The sequence below is a fragment of the Salminus brasiliensis genome, chromosome 12 (assembly GCF_030463535.1).
Source record: "Salminus brasiliensis chromosome 12, fSalBra1.hap2, whole genome shotgun sequence".
In the NCBI taxonomy this organism is placed as follows: Eukaryota; Metazoa; Chordata; class Actinopteri; order Characiformes; family Bryconidae; genus Salminus; species Salminus brasiliensis.
Genome location: NC_132889.1, coordinates 35,113,021 through 35,126,631, shown reverse-complemented (window position 1 = coordinate 35,126,631; position 13,611 = coordinate 35,113,021). Strand labels below are relative to the sequence as shown.

The 13,611-nt window shown below is 43.3% G+C and overlaps 2 protein-coding genes across 3 annotated transcripts in view; both read left to right on the top strand.

Moving 5' to 3' along the window:
* The first annotated feature begins 343 nt into the window (after positions 1 to 343).
* Positions 344 to 2,446, top strand: zp3e (zona pellucida glycoprotein 3e). Its single transcript, XM_072693035.1, has 8 exons — positions 344 to 907; positions 974 to 1,095; positions 1,180 to 1,283; positions 1,360 to 1,537; positions 1,634 to 1,751; positions 1,816 to 1,904; positions 1,981 to 2,072; positions 2,346 to 2,446. Exons 1-8 carry the CDS (start codon positions 344 to 346, stop codon positions 2,444 to 2,446), a joined length of 1,368 nt encoding a protein of 455 aa, XP_072549136.1.
* Positions 2,447 to 6,938: 4,492 nt separating this feature from the next.
* The window catches only part of limd2 (LIM domain containing 2), a 30,677-nt gene continuing 24,004 nt past the window's right edge, over positions 6,939 to 13,611 (top strand). For both annotated transcript variants that reach the window (XM_072694057.1, XM_072694056.1), the window contains exon 1: positions 6,939 to 7,111. In XM_072694057.1, the coding sequence (XP_072550158.1) occupies positions 7,109 to 7,111 (3 nt within the window). In that variant the 5' untranslated portion in view covers positions 6,939 to 7,108. The remainder of the gene's footprint in view (positions 7,112 to 13,611) is intronic.

Genomic DNA, 13,611 nt, shown 5'->3' with positions numbered 1-13,611 from the left:
TAGTAGAAACCACTAATTAGCCTCAATAAATTCAACCCTTTGTTTTTTTGGTGCTTTGCTTTACACACCTGCTGTGGCTGATGAGGCCCAACCCCCCTCCCCATTCCATTTCAGTCCTACACACCAGTTGTTTGGCCCTACTCATGCGACAGGGCAACAGCCAGCCAATCAAATGGCAAGAACACTAAAGTACTGCTTGATGTCACCTGTGAGGTGCATAATGAGTGGCACCACAGGTTCTGAGGAGCGTCAGGCTAACTACAACTGGGTGGAGCCCAAAAGTGGCATAAAAATTCACAGGTGAGCAGCTGCTGGTACGTCTGGGATATTCAGGTAGGTTGCAATGGGGCTTATGCAAGTTAGTCTTGCAGCGCTGCTGCTTGTTGCAATTGGGTTCTCAGAGGCACAAAGGCCAAAACTGTTGGAAACTCCAGATTTGTCAAGGTTGCCACCTCCACAGCCGGTGCAGGCTTTGAGGCCAGGTGGTGCAAGAGTGCCTTCTCTAGGTCCCCAGGGAGCAATACCTTGGAGACCAGTTCCAGCACAACTTGGACCACAGCCTCCTATCCAAACTGATCTACAGCGGGATCCTCAGAATGTTCAATTCCGGCAAGTTTTGCAAGGACCTGTGAAGAAGGTAACCTGGCGTTTTCCGCAAGTACCCCTGCCGACGAGGCAACCTCCGGTTCCTTTCGAGTTGCGGCATCCTACCCCTGTCAGTTCCGTAGCTGTGGCGTGTGGTGAAAATTCCCTTTATGTGGAAGTGAAGAAAGACCTGTTTGGAATTGGGGAGTTGATTAGTCCTTTGGACCTCACACTGGGGGGCTGTGCTGTCACAGGGGAAGATGCTGCTGCTCGGGTTCTTATGTTCGAGTCAGAACTGCAGGCCTGCAACAGTGTCTTGAGAGTAAGTAGCTGGCTATAGAGTGCTTAACAGTCCAGACAAACATGACCACAGTCTTCTCTTTTCCAGATGACCGAGGCTGAGCTCGTCTACTCTTTCACCCTTGCTTATGCACCAAAGATGTCCTCCACTGGTGCTCCTATTGTAAGAACTAATGGGGCTGTTGTTGGCCTTGAGTGTCACTACCCAAGGTAAGGTTGACCCTAACAACTGTTGCCACCTGATTTGAAGGGCTGTTTAATGTGATGGTCTTGATGACATGTCTCCTAATGCAGGATCCACAACGTGAGCAGTAATGCCTTGCAGCCTGCTTGGATACCATATGCATCTACTCGAATTGCAGAGGAGCTTCTGGTGTTCTCCCTGAGACTCATGATGGGTTTGTAATTATGTCTGACCTCTAGACTCTAGATGCTGTGACCTTGGCCTTCTAATGAGATGGCCTTCTCTTCCAGATGACTGGGCCTTTGAAAGGCCATCCAACCAGTACTACCTAGGTGACTTCATAAATATTGAGGCATCTGTAACGCAGTTCAACCACATGCCTCTTCGTGTGTACGTGGACAGTTGTGTAGCCACTGCAGTCCCAGATGTCAACGCAGTCCCCAGATATTCCTTCATTGACAACTATGGGTGAGTAGTTTCCATGTGACTTGATGGGTGTGGCCTAAGCCCATGTGCAGAGCCTGGTTACCTCTGGGACTCAAAAACCTGTGAAACCTCTTCCAGGTGCTTGCTTGATGCGAAGATTACAGATTCCAGGTCTCACTACTTGCCCCAAACGCAAGCAGACAAGCTGCAGTTTCAGCTGGAGGCCTTCAGGTTCCAGCAAGAGACCAGTGGCTTGGTAAGTCCTCACTGAAGTTGGAGATGGCTGGCTGGCTAAACCTGACTTGAGTCCCTGTTTGTAGGTCTACATCACCTGCTTCTTGAAGGCAAATGCCGCCGCTTCGTCGCCTGCTGATGCTGAGCACAAGGCTTGTTCCTTCTCCGGCAATAGGTATGTTGCTATGAGCCTGATGTGCTGCAGCTTTTGAGGCCTAACTGCTAAAGCTTCAATGTCTGTCCGTCTTCAGTTGGATTGCAGCATACGGTGATAACCAGGTCTGTGGCTGTTGCGACACGAGGTGCTCCCTCAGGAAGGGACGGGATTTGTCGATAGATGAAGGTATGACCATTTGCTAGCTGGGTCCTGGAAGCTGTCTCTGGTTGGGTCCGTGTTGATTTGGGTGCTAGATTAGAGTGCTGATCATGATCCATGATCTTCTGGTGGTTGGTGTGGTGCAACAGAACACCAAGGCTGACTGCACTATTAGCTGTGCTACACCAATAAGAGTCCTTGGGCAAGACTCCCAACATTACGTTGGCCCACCTTATGCCATAAATGTACCTCATGGTCTCTAATTGTTTTGCTTTCATCTTGGTTTCTTCCTTTCTGCAGGCCTGCACCTGGAACAAGAAGTAACCCTTGGTCCAGTAGTGGTTAAGGACAGTGACTGGCACAGTGATTCACCTGAGGAAACAACAAATAAACTGCAATGATCCAACTGCTTGTGTCCTGGAGTTACTGGGTGTTTTGCATGGCCTTGTGAACTAGAGCTCCTTGGCTGCTGAACTTAAGTTTGGTGCTACATTTGGTCTCAGGCCTGAGTGTTGCTGGGTCACTGGCAACAGGGGAACTTTTGGACTTGCATGGTTCACAGTGGGGTCAAGGAGTTATTGGGGTCACTGGTTTCTGATCACCCTCAGAGTGGCAAAAAACACTCAATGGGGCATGCATTATCTTACTAGTCTTTACTCTCCTAGTTTGGGTGAAGTGCTAGTAATTGGGGGGGGCAATGGAATGGGGAAGATGCCAGGTGTGGGCGAGGGCTGTGGCAGTGTCCATAAGTGTCTTCTCTGGAATGATGGGTGGTGCTCCATCCAATACTTGTGGGGTGGTGATCATCCTGACCTCTCTGCACTGATGCTGCTCCAAAATCTAGTAGAAAGCCTTCTTGCCTGGACAGTAGACAGCTTCTCCAAAAAAAAAAGCTAAGGATAAACTTTTTGATATTAATTTAGGAAGGAACAGCGACTGAGCAGGTGTCCCAATACTTTTGTTCTATGGCTTAAATTGGGGAAATAACAGTCAACCCTTAGTCCAGGAAATATAGATGCAGTACTAGTAAACCTCCAGAAGGTGGTGCATTTCTTTCACTCCAGCATTCATCTGCTGCATGGCCTCTTCTGAATGGACTCTTTTTAAACATCTGTTTCCAATGAGGGAAGGGGTTGCCACAGTTTTAGACTGTTTATGGAGGTCAGGAACTAATGGAGACAGCCTGAGGCACTTCTTTCCATCTCCAAAATTTCCCTTTTTGTCTAGTCAGAGTTCTTGTTCTTACCTGCTTTTTCTTGCTCTAGCATTCTCTGTACGGCCTGGAGGCTGACCACTTTCTCCACTGTATATCTCCAGATGTCTTACCCTTGTTCATGAACTCTCCATTAGGCATTGCCTGTGGTTGTCCCATGAAAGTTTGTAGACACCTGCTCATCAGCAGTTCACCTAATAGCAAGGCTCTTAACAGGGTGTCTGTCCCTCCTTTGCTGCAGTAACAGCCTCTGCTTCTCTACGAAGGCCTTACACTTGACATTGCTGTAAAGATTCAGTTGCATTCAGCCACCAGAGCATTGAGGCCGAGTACTGGTGTTGGATGATACGCTTTGGAAGCTCCATCACTCCCAAGAACAGTTCCACTGCTCCACAGGCCAAGGAGGCCCGAGAGGCTTTATAACCATCTAGCTGACCCTTGACCTTGGACATGGTGACCATAGGTAGATATGTAGCTTGTCCAGAACATCGTGTTCTAAGCTGGAGTGCAAAAATAAAAGCCACACTATTTCTGGACCTCTGCAAATTGTTCTTTTAGCACTTGGTAGAGCTGTCAGGCTGCCGGCTATGACGCTCACAAGCACGTGCTAAGGGTTTCTTGGCCTGGACAGCAGAAAATGGCCTGGCGGTTTAATACTTTGCTATTAGAAACACTGCAGTGTATTGGGGATTTTCTCGGCTTCTTATACTGCTCTGCCTGTAAAGCGGGCAATTGGACAGAGGCTGGACTTGGGACTAGAGAGCTTTCTGAGTTGCTGGACTAATTCTGGGCTTTTAACTGTTAACTCCTAAAGGGAAATTCCACAGATTTCTGTATACAGTTCTACTGTTACAATGTAATCAAGGCCATTCAGACTGGGGTTGGTGTGAAATGCTCTGTTCTAGAGAAACTAAGACAGGTTTATGGGCCTTAAACATATATTTTTTGAAATCCATTCATTTTACATTGTTAACATTTTAGCTCTAAATAAGATGCACATTTTCAAAGCATAAGTGTAAAGGCATGGGGAAGGTGGGTAAATGCACTTCAGAGCTGAGCAATCTGCATATACTGAATCATTTGTAGTATATATAGAGTCATTTGTAGTAGACACAGTTGAAGACACTGATTTATTTGTAGTAGATACTAAATCACTTGTGGTAGACACTTAATTATTTGTAGTAAACCTTACATAATTTATAGAAGATATGGAATCATTTGTAGTAGACACTGAATTGTTTGTAGTAGACACTGAATCATTTATAATAAATACCAAACACTTTTTGGTACATACTGAATTATTTGTAGGAGACACTGAATCATTTGTAGTAGATACTGAAACGTGTAGTAGTACAGAATCATTTAGATAAGTACAGAATCATTTGTAGTAGACACTGAATCATTTGTATTGGACACTGCATTAGTTGTGGTTGACATTAAATCAGTTAGATACTGAATCATTTGTAGTATATACAGAGTCATTTGTAGTAGATACAGAAAACATGTTGCATACACTGAGTTATTTGCAGTAGATATGGAATCATTTAAAGTAGTTCTGAATCATTTGTAGTAGATACTGAATCATTTAGAGAAGTACATAATCATTTGTAGTAGATACTAAATCACTTGTAGTAGACACTGAATTAATTGTAGTAAACCTTACATCATTTATAGAAGATATGGAATCATTTGTAGTAGACACTGATTTGTTTGTAGTAGACACTAAATTATTTATATTAAATACCAAACAATTTTTGGTACATACTGAATTATTTGTGGTAGACACTGACTCATTTGTAGTAGACACTGAATCCCTTGTATTGGACACTGAATTAGTTGTGGTTGACATTAAATCAGTTAGATACTGTATCATTTGTAGTATATACAGAGTCATTTGTAGTAGATACAGAAAAAATGTTGCAGACACTGAGTTATTTGTAGTAGATATGGAATCATTTAAAGTAGTTCTGAATCATTTGTAGTAGACACTGAATCATTTGTAGTAGATACTGAAACATGTGTAGTAGTACAGAATAATTTAGATAAGTACAGAATCATTTGGAGTAGATAATGAATCCCTTGTATTGGACACTGAATTATTTGTAGTAGACACTGAATCATTTGTAGTAGATACTGAAACATTTGTAGTAGTACAGAATAATTTAGATAAGTACAGAATCATTTGGAGTAGATAATGAATCCCTTGTATTGGACACTGAACCATTTGTAGTAGACACTGAATCATTTGTAGTAGATACTGAAACGTGTAGTAGTACAGAATAATTTAGATAAGTACAGAATCATTTGGAGTAGATAATGAATCCCTTGTATTGGACACTGAATCATTTGTAGTAGACAATGAATCATTTGTAGTAGATACTGAAACATGCGTAGTAGATACTGAAACATGTGTAGTAGTACGGAATAATTTAGATAAGTACAGAATCATTTGGAGTGGATACTGAATCCCTTGTATTGGACACTGAATCATTTGTAGTAGACACTGAATCATTTGTAGTAGATACTGAATCATGTGTAGTAGTACAGAATAATTTAGATAAGTACAGAATCATTTGGAGTAGATAATGAATCCCTTGTATTGGACACTGAATCATTTGTAGTAGACAATGAATCATTTGTAGTAGATACTGAATCATTTGTAGTAGACACTGAATCATTTGTAGTAGATACTGAATCATGTGTAGTAGTACAGAATAATTTAGATGAGTACAGAATCATTTGGAGTAGATAATGAATCCCTTGTATTGGACACTGAATCATTTGTAGTAGACACTGAATCATTTGTAGTAGATACTGAATCATGTGTAGTAGTACAGAATAATTTAGATAAGTACAGAATCATTTGGAGTAGATAATGAATCCCTTGACAATGAATCATTTGTAGTAGATACTGAATCATTTGTAGTAGACACTGAATCATTTGTAGTAGATACTGAATCATGTGTAGTAGTACAGAATAATTTAGATGAGTACAGAATCATTTGGAGTAGATAATGAATCCCTTGTATTGGACACTGAATCATTTGTCATAGATAGAGAACAGTTTATACTACATGCTGAAACATTTGTAGTAGATATTAAATAATCAATTAAATCAGACAGAATTCAGTGAATCAGTGTTGTCATATTTCAGGTTCTAGATCTCAGAAATCAGATTTTATTTATATATACATTTTAAAATAAAATGTAATAAATGTAATACATTTAGCAAAATTAAACACAGCAACCCAACGCTGTAAACACTGGGACAACGTCACAATTTAGAGAATAATTACAGAGAAATGAAAGAATATTAATTAATATTCACTATTAGACTGAAGCAGGGCGAACCCGAGCAGTCCTATGACTTTGCCCCCATTGACCACAAACTGGGGGCGGGAGGGGAGAGCTGGAACGAATAGGCGGGGCTAAACACCTTAACCTATCACGTACAACGTTTATTTCCCGCCGCTTTTCCGTAAAGTCCCGCCTCTCCCACGTTCCGATTGGCTAGTAGCTTTCTCCTGTGGGCGCCTTGCTTTGTGAGTGTGGGAGACTAACCAATCGTAGCGCAGGACGCGGGACTCTATCAGCCAATGAGAGCGGAGGAAGGGCGGGGCATTGCGGAATACGGGTGTTGAAGGAAAACGCCGTCACGCCGCCACCCGGCTGAATAAAAGAGGCTGGAAAAAACCCTCCACATCATTAGCTAGCGGGTCGTCGGTTTTAACTGGGCTCTGGAAGCGGTTGCATAGAGAGCTGCAACAAGGGAAGCCTAACACCAGCTCAGCCACGCTCCTCTCACCGTGCTGGTTTCACTGCTGCGACAAAGAGCGACGCATACACACAGATGGTGAGTGCCTGGTAAAGCCCCTCCATCCACCTCTATTGTGATGGGGTTGAGCTAACAGGCTAACCCTAGCTGCCTGCTGCCTGCTGCCTGCTGCCTGTGTTTTGGTGCAGATTCTGGGTCCTAATAAATGTGCAGGCTGGGAAATGAGCTGCATGTAAATGCCTGGAGACGTTCATTTGCATTGAAGGTCGTGCCTCAGCAACTTAAAAGCTCCTTTTAACAGGGTCCCTGTCTTTGTAGTGTTTTAATAAGGGCTGCATATTTGCAGGACAATGAGGAGCAGTGCATGGGGGCAGTGCTGCATCCAGAGCAGTGCTGCATCCAGAGCAGTGCCTCATCCAGCCCCAAGCAGTGAGGGGTTCCTGCAGCTGGTCCTGCTCTCCCAGCCTGATGATCCCAGCCTGTAAAGTTGGTTTAGGTTGTGAGAAGCTGGATTAACTGGATTAGAGATTTGTCTGCTAGCTGATTTTGTTTTCCTGGGCTTTTAATGGGCCAAGTTGGGAGTTTGAGAGGCTGTGTTGGGCTGGTGCAGTAGGCCGGTCCAGGCTGTGAAGGAAGGAAGGTGGGTGGGTGGGTGGTTAGTTAGTAAGCATGCATGTGGTCCATTTAATGTGTTTTCGGCTGTATGTTGGATTTATTTGATTCATTTGATTTGCCCTAACTTTGCCTTCTAGCATTGCACAGAAGCCCTGCTGGATTACATGAAATCAGAGGTGGTGAAGCGATGAGCTGAAACTCTGCCGTTCATTAATGAGCCTTCAGCTCAGCATGAAGTTCATGCAACTTTCTCAAACTGCTGAAGCATTAAAGAGGAATCCCTCTTCTGTAAATTCAGAGCAACTCAGCAAAATACTGAGTCATGCAGAGTGGGTTTGGTGAGAAACGGCTCATTGTGGAAAAGCCAGCTGTCTCTCGGGTCTTTACAGCGGTGGTGATGGAGTCCAGGGGTCTGCAATGCAATTATAGCCATATTTATAATTCGACTCTCCGAGCCCACCAGCGAGCTGACTCGGGTCTTGTAAGTGTTGTGTGTAATATTTCGGATGGTAAAATGGTGCTAATGCATGTTTTGTTTTTTTTGTTTTTTGTTTTTTGGGGGGGCCGGGTTCCTTAAAAGGCCTGGCATGTACCCCTCCACCAGTGAAAAACGTTCCCCAGGGTAGGAACGGTGTAAAGCTGTCCTACAACTTCAGATGAAATTGCTCTCACGGTCTGTTGTGTGGTACTTTTCCTAAAGAGAGTTGTCGAGAAGCAGCTTTACAGCTTTACGGAGATCCCTCAAAGCGAGAGGAAGCAAGTTTTGAGACGAAGCAAGACTCAGAAGTGTGAACCGCTCCTCCTCTGGTTGGTTAGGGTAGTGGGCAACACCACCTTCTTCACAGCAAGCACGGCCAGCAGTCTACACCAGCAAGAGCTCTTGGACGAGACTTCTGACTTCTAACTTCTGACTTCTAACATTGTCCCTCATGTAACTTTAATTAATCCAGTGGCTCTGGATATGGGTGTTGGCCAGATGCCGTAAATGGTTGACGCTGGATAGCGTAACGACAGTATGTGGAAGTGAGTCCAGTTCCAGGAAAGTCATTTTCTAGAAAGTAGAGCAACGATCAGGTGAAGTGAAATAATGGGGAGCTGTGACTAATGTGACTAATGACAGTGAGCCATGAATTATGCTCGGTGTACAGGAAAAACCAATGGGGGACAGTTGTGGTATTTATTGAAGAGGCTGTTTCAATGTGTTTAGATCCACTCTGTAATGGATCCATTCTCTAAATCATTGGACATGACCATTTCATATCCTCTCCTTATCCCATAGAAGTTAAGTAGCCATGTCTTGGAGACTGATGTGTATACATGAGCTGTGTTCTGATCGGCTGTATAGTTGCATAAGTTCTGATAGTCAGTGTATGCATAAAAAGGTGGGGCTACTGTAGGGGTGTGTGTATGTAGAGATTTCTCAAGTAGTAGATACTGTGTGTGTTTTTATGTATGTGTATGTATGTATATCTATCTATCTAAGTCTCTGTCATTATGAATTAAAAATTAGGTGTTTTTTGTAGATTAGTTTCTATATATGGCATGAAGAGTGAAAAAAATAAAATAAAATAAATATATATAAATCTTTTTATTTTTTTGCCTTTAAAGGCACTTGCAGATAAGAGAATACCCACATGTTTATTAAAAAATGTTCAGAACAAGCTCTCTCTGTAATGAGACCCCATGTAACTTAAAGGCCTGAGTGAGGAGATACTCTGACCCTTAACCTTAAATTTCATAGATGGAGCCACCAGTTACAGATGAGGGATGCATGAATCCACCAGTTACAGATGAGGGGCAAATATTGGACGCATGAGTCCACCGGTTAGACTCGGCAAGAGGCGGATACGAGTATCTCGACCCATCTCGCCCATAAGCGATCTGGCAATCAGGAAATGAACGTATTTCTGCGCTGGATTATCACAAAGATATTGATTAATTCAGGGTTGAAATGTCAGCGTTACTGTGGGTAGTTAAGTGAGTAGAAGATAAGCTGATCTCCAAACAGCATACAGTTAAGGATGATGTATAGATATAGTAGCTGTCCATTGAAAAATATGTATCTGACTTTACAGGAGAATGCAGAATCACATAACTTTGAATGGAAAGCAGTGAGACAGCAGTGAGATGTATATTTAAATTCTATATAAATATATGATTTAAAATGATTTTTTTTATATATTTTTATTTTTCACGTTCTCCCCAATTTGCATCGCCAAATACCCAACATGCAGATTCTCCCCGTCACATGCAATGCTCCCTACACTGGGAGGGTGAGGGCCGACACATGCCTCCTTTTTAAACAAACTGGAAGCCAGTGTATGACTTTATTCCTATTCATTTTCAAGCATTTCTATTGGTCCATTCATCATCAAGTGTGGGTACCATGTAAAGAACAGCCCTCAGGTTCACATGAACCGCAACAATGGAGAAACAAGGTTTTTGCGCGACCCTGGCGATGTGGTCTTTAAAGCAGCATAACTGTGGGACTGCTGGCTTGTTCAGTATTCGTATATAAACCACGCTTGGTTCGTTCTGAAGATTACAGTACATCCCGTGTGAATCGCTTCTGCATCGCTGCTCCTTCAGCACCGCTCCAGCTATTGTTCCAGCTCCGTCCCGTAATGAACCACTTAGCGCTAATTGAGTGAAGTTGCTGTTGGTGGTTTTTAAAACCCCTTCAGATGGACCCGTTCTTTTACAGCGGGCGCCGTTGGCCTGTAAAGACGATGGGCTTCTTTGTGCGAGTCAGAAATGGCCATCTGGTAGCAGAGTGTCTGAACAAACATATGTGCACAGAGAGCTCTAAATTGGCTCCGTTGGGCCGCCATCAGCGCCACCGCCGGCACCTGTGAAACGTCTTCGCCAAATGCTGGACTGGGAGGGTGTTTTGTGTGGCTTTCTATACAAACAACGACAGCAGTTCTGTCCCGTCAGCGGCTGCCGAATGGTGCCCTGCAGGTCCAGCCCACGTTACGGGGTTGTGGTTTTGGCTGAGCATCGTTTTTAGAAGGTTTCAGTAACGCTACAATACCTAGCGTTTGCTGCTGATTCCAGCATAAGACTCACTTTAAGAAGTCAACCTACTTGCAGTCTTGTGCGAAAGTCAGAGCACCCTACGTTTATTTAGTTTCCGGTCAAAACGACTGTTCTTCAAATTGGAGATTGGATAGATTGTTTACATGAAGAAAGGTGAAGATGGAAAAATGGGAGCTTCCAAAACTGGAGTTCGAGAAAGGACATGGGACTCCTAACAACCATGCAAGACCTGGTAGACCACCATCAACCTCCACTCTCTCTTCAGATCTGAGAACAGTTACAGGAGTTTGTGTCCTTCAAATATGTATTATTATTTTTTATACCTGTGATATTAATTATTATATGATATTAATTATCTTTCTTTAAAAAAAAAAAGAACAGAGAGCTTTTAAATATTAAGAATATTCAGACCTTAGAACGCTAATATAAAAAATGTAAATTATTAAAATGTGAATAAAAAAAACACAGCAGCATATCTTCATAAACTCAACATCTCTGCTAAAATACACACAAATAAACACAATGGGCACCATCAGGGTCAGCAAAAATGACCAAGGTCCTGTCCATGTATTATACAATAAGTCAAGAAGGTAGTCATCATCATGACAGGCCTAAGCCTCCATCCTTCCATCCTTGTATTCATTTAGATGCATTTTAGGCATATGGCGTTTTTGCCCCCCCCCCCCCCCCCCCCCCCCGGGACTGTAACGCTAGCCGAGGTAACCTGGGCTTAACATTTGTTTGTTTATCAAAAGACTGGATGCCTTTCTGTGTGAATTTCAGGTCGCAGGGTATCTACTGTGGGGCTTCCTGTGTCTCCATATGGCTTTAATTTAACTGAGCGCTGTGGCGCGGCTGTCCAGTATGCATCAGGCTTCCCATTACACTACAAGTGACCGTTTCTTTCAACCGTAAAACAGCTCTTACTTAACGTTAGCGCTCTTCTCTCCTCTCCCTGTCTCTACCTTGTCGGGTACGTAGAGAGGATGACTGGCCTGGGCGTTGTTATAGGTCTCTGTGTCCTGCAGCAGTCATTTCTAATTAAAAGCAATTACAATTTTGATGACCTTTCATAAAATTCTGAAGCAGCAGTGGCGGCAGAGAAGCTCTAGGTGGGAAAATGCAAACAGCTAATTCAGCTGTTGAAGCCTGACAGTGGCTGACCACACCAGAGTCCAGACCTCAATGTTATTGAATGCATTTGAGATGAGTTGGATGGTGAGAAACAGTTTTCTGTTCATTCTTCTTTTGAAGTTTGATTAGACAGCTTTTTTTATCAATCATATTTGTTAGTATTGAAGTAATTTAGTCCATAGAAGTATTAAATCTGTGCTCTAATGGCTGTGTTCTGATTAATGAGCAGGTCGCTGATCCAAAGGAGCTTTATTATTGCCTGCAGAGTCAATTTCGATGGAGAAACGAGAGAAAGGCAAGAGTGATCCAGGTGTCCTGACTGATTACTGTGACCTGCTGACCCGGGCCCGACTATTCAGAACTCTATTGTAGGAGATCTCGATCCTGAGGAGCAGATGTAATGTGAGAATTCTCATTCTTGTAATATGAGGAGTTCCTGGACACAGCTTGTCCCGGAGTTGCTCAGCAGTTCCTAGGCTTTAGTCCTTCTAGCAGTCTGATGTCAGACCCTTGTAATGTAGCCCTGTCACTGTTAATCACATTAGCTCCCAAATCATCTATGAGTCTTTATGATGATTAATCGCCTTCCTGAACGTGAACTTGACTAAATAATGAATCATGCATTCGAGCATTTCAACGATTCCAGGGATGCCGGTCATTTACGGCACTGTTTAAAGGTTTTAGCCCCCCGAGCACTTTATTTAAAGTCATGTCTCTGTAGAAGCTCCAGATCTCATCAGAACAGATAAAGCAGGTGAACATAAATCCAGTAAAAAGGAGAAACAAGAGCTTCTCATTCTGAAGAAAGAAAGTAGTGAGATCTTGTCGGTGAGCTAGTCTGAGGAACAGAGCTCGGTTCCTCCAGGTTTCTCCTGGATGCCCCCCTCAGTTCAGCCAGCACAGCGTGGAGGATGTGTTCAACTCCATCAGCATCAGCAGCAGCAGCAGCAGCTCACCTGATTTACCATCAAACCAGGTGTTGATCTGAGGAGAACTCTAAATAATACTAGACTCCATGAGAGAGGAGAACTTTGGAGATGTTCTAATGATGAACACGGTGATGGAGAACATATATAATACAAATTACAGTGTTCTAAACATTTCTGACCAGTTTGTGACTGTTAATTCAGCTCTGCTTGGTAACACAGAGGAGAAAGGCTAAGTTAAGTAGGCTCGTTGTGGTCCTTATATAATGTGATCGTAGCTGTAGGTGTCCAGACTTGATCATTGACTCTCTCTGTTTATAAGAACAAAGAAACGCAGTGAATGCGTCTGCTGAGAATACGCTGCTCTGAAGCCCCGGGGGACAGATTTGACTCAGTTCAGAGAGTTGGTGTCTTATTGCATGTGGGAGGTGTTCAGAACCTTTTCTAAAAGCACTTCAGTGCGTAAATGGCTGGAGCAGATGATGAGCTACTGAGCTACGTGACCGTGACAGTAGCAGTGTTTAATTTGTGTGTAGCTCAAACTTTGGGTTGCATGAACTTCCTGGTTTGAGACACAGGCTGGGAGGTGCAGTGAACTTCCACTCACTGGCCACTTTATTAGAAACACCTACCATAAGGTTCTGTCGCTGGCCATTTTTGGTAGAAACCCCTTCCTTGTGGTTTCTCACTGGCCACTTCAATAGAAACACCTGCCTTGTGATCCTGTTCACTGGCCACTTTATCAGAAACGCCTGTCTTTTGGTCCTGCTCTCTGGCCACTTTATCAGAAACCCCTTCCTTGTGGCTTCTCACTGGCCACTTTAATAGAAACACCTACCTTGTACCTCTGCTCACTGGCCACTT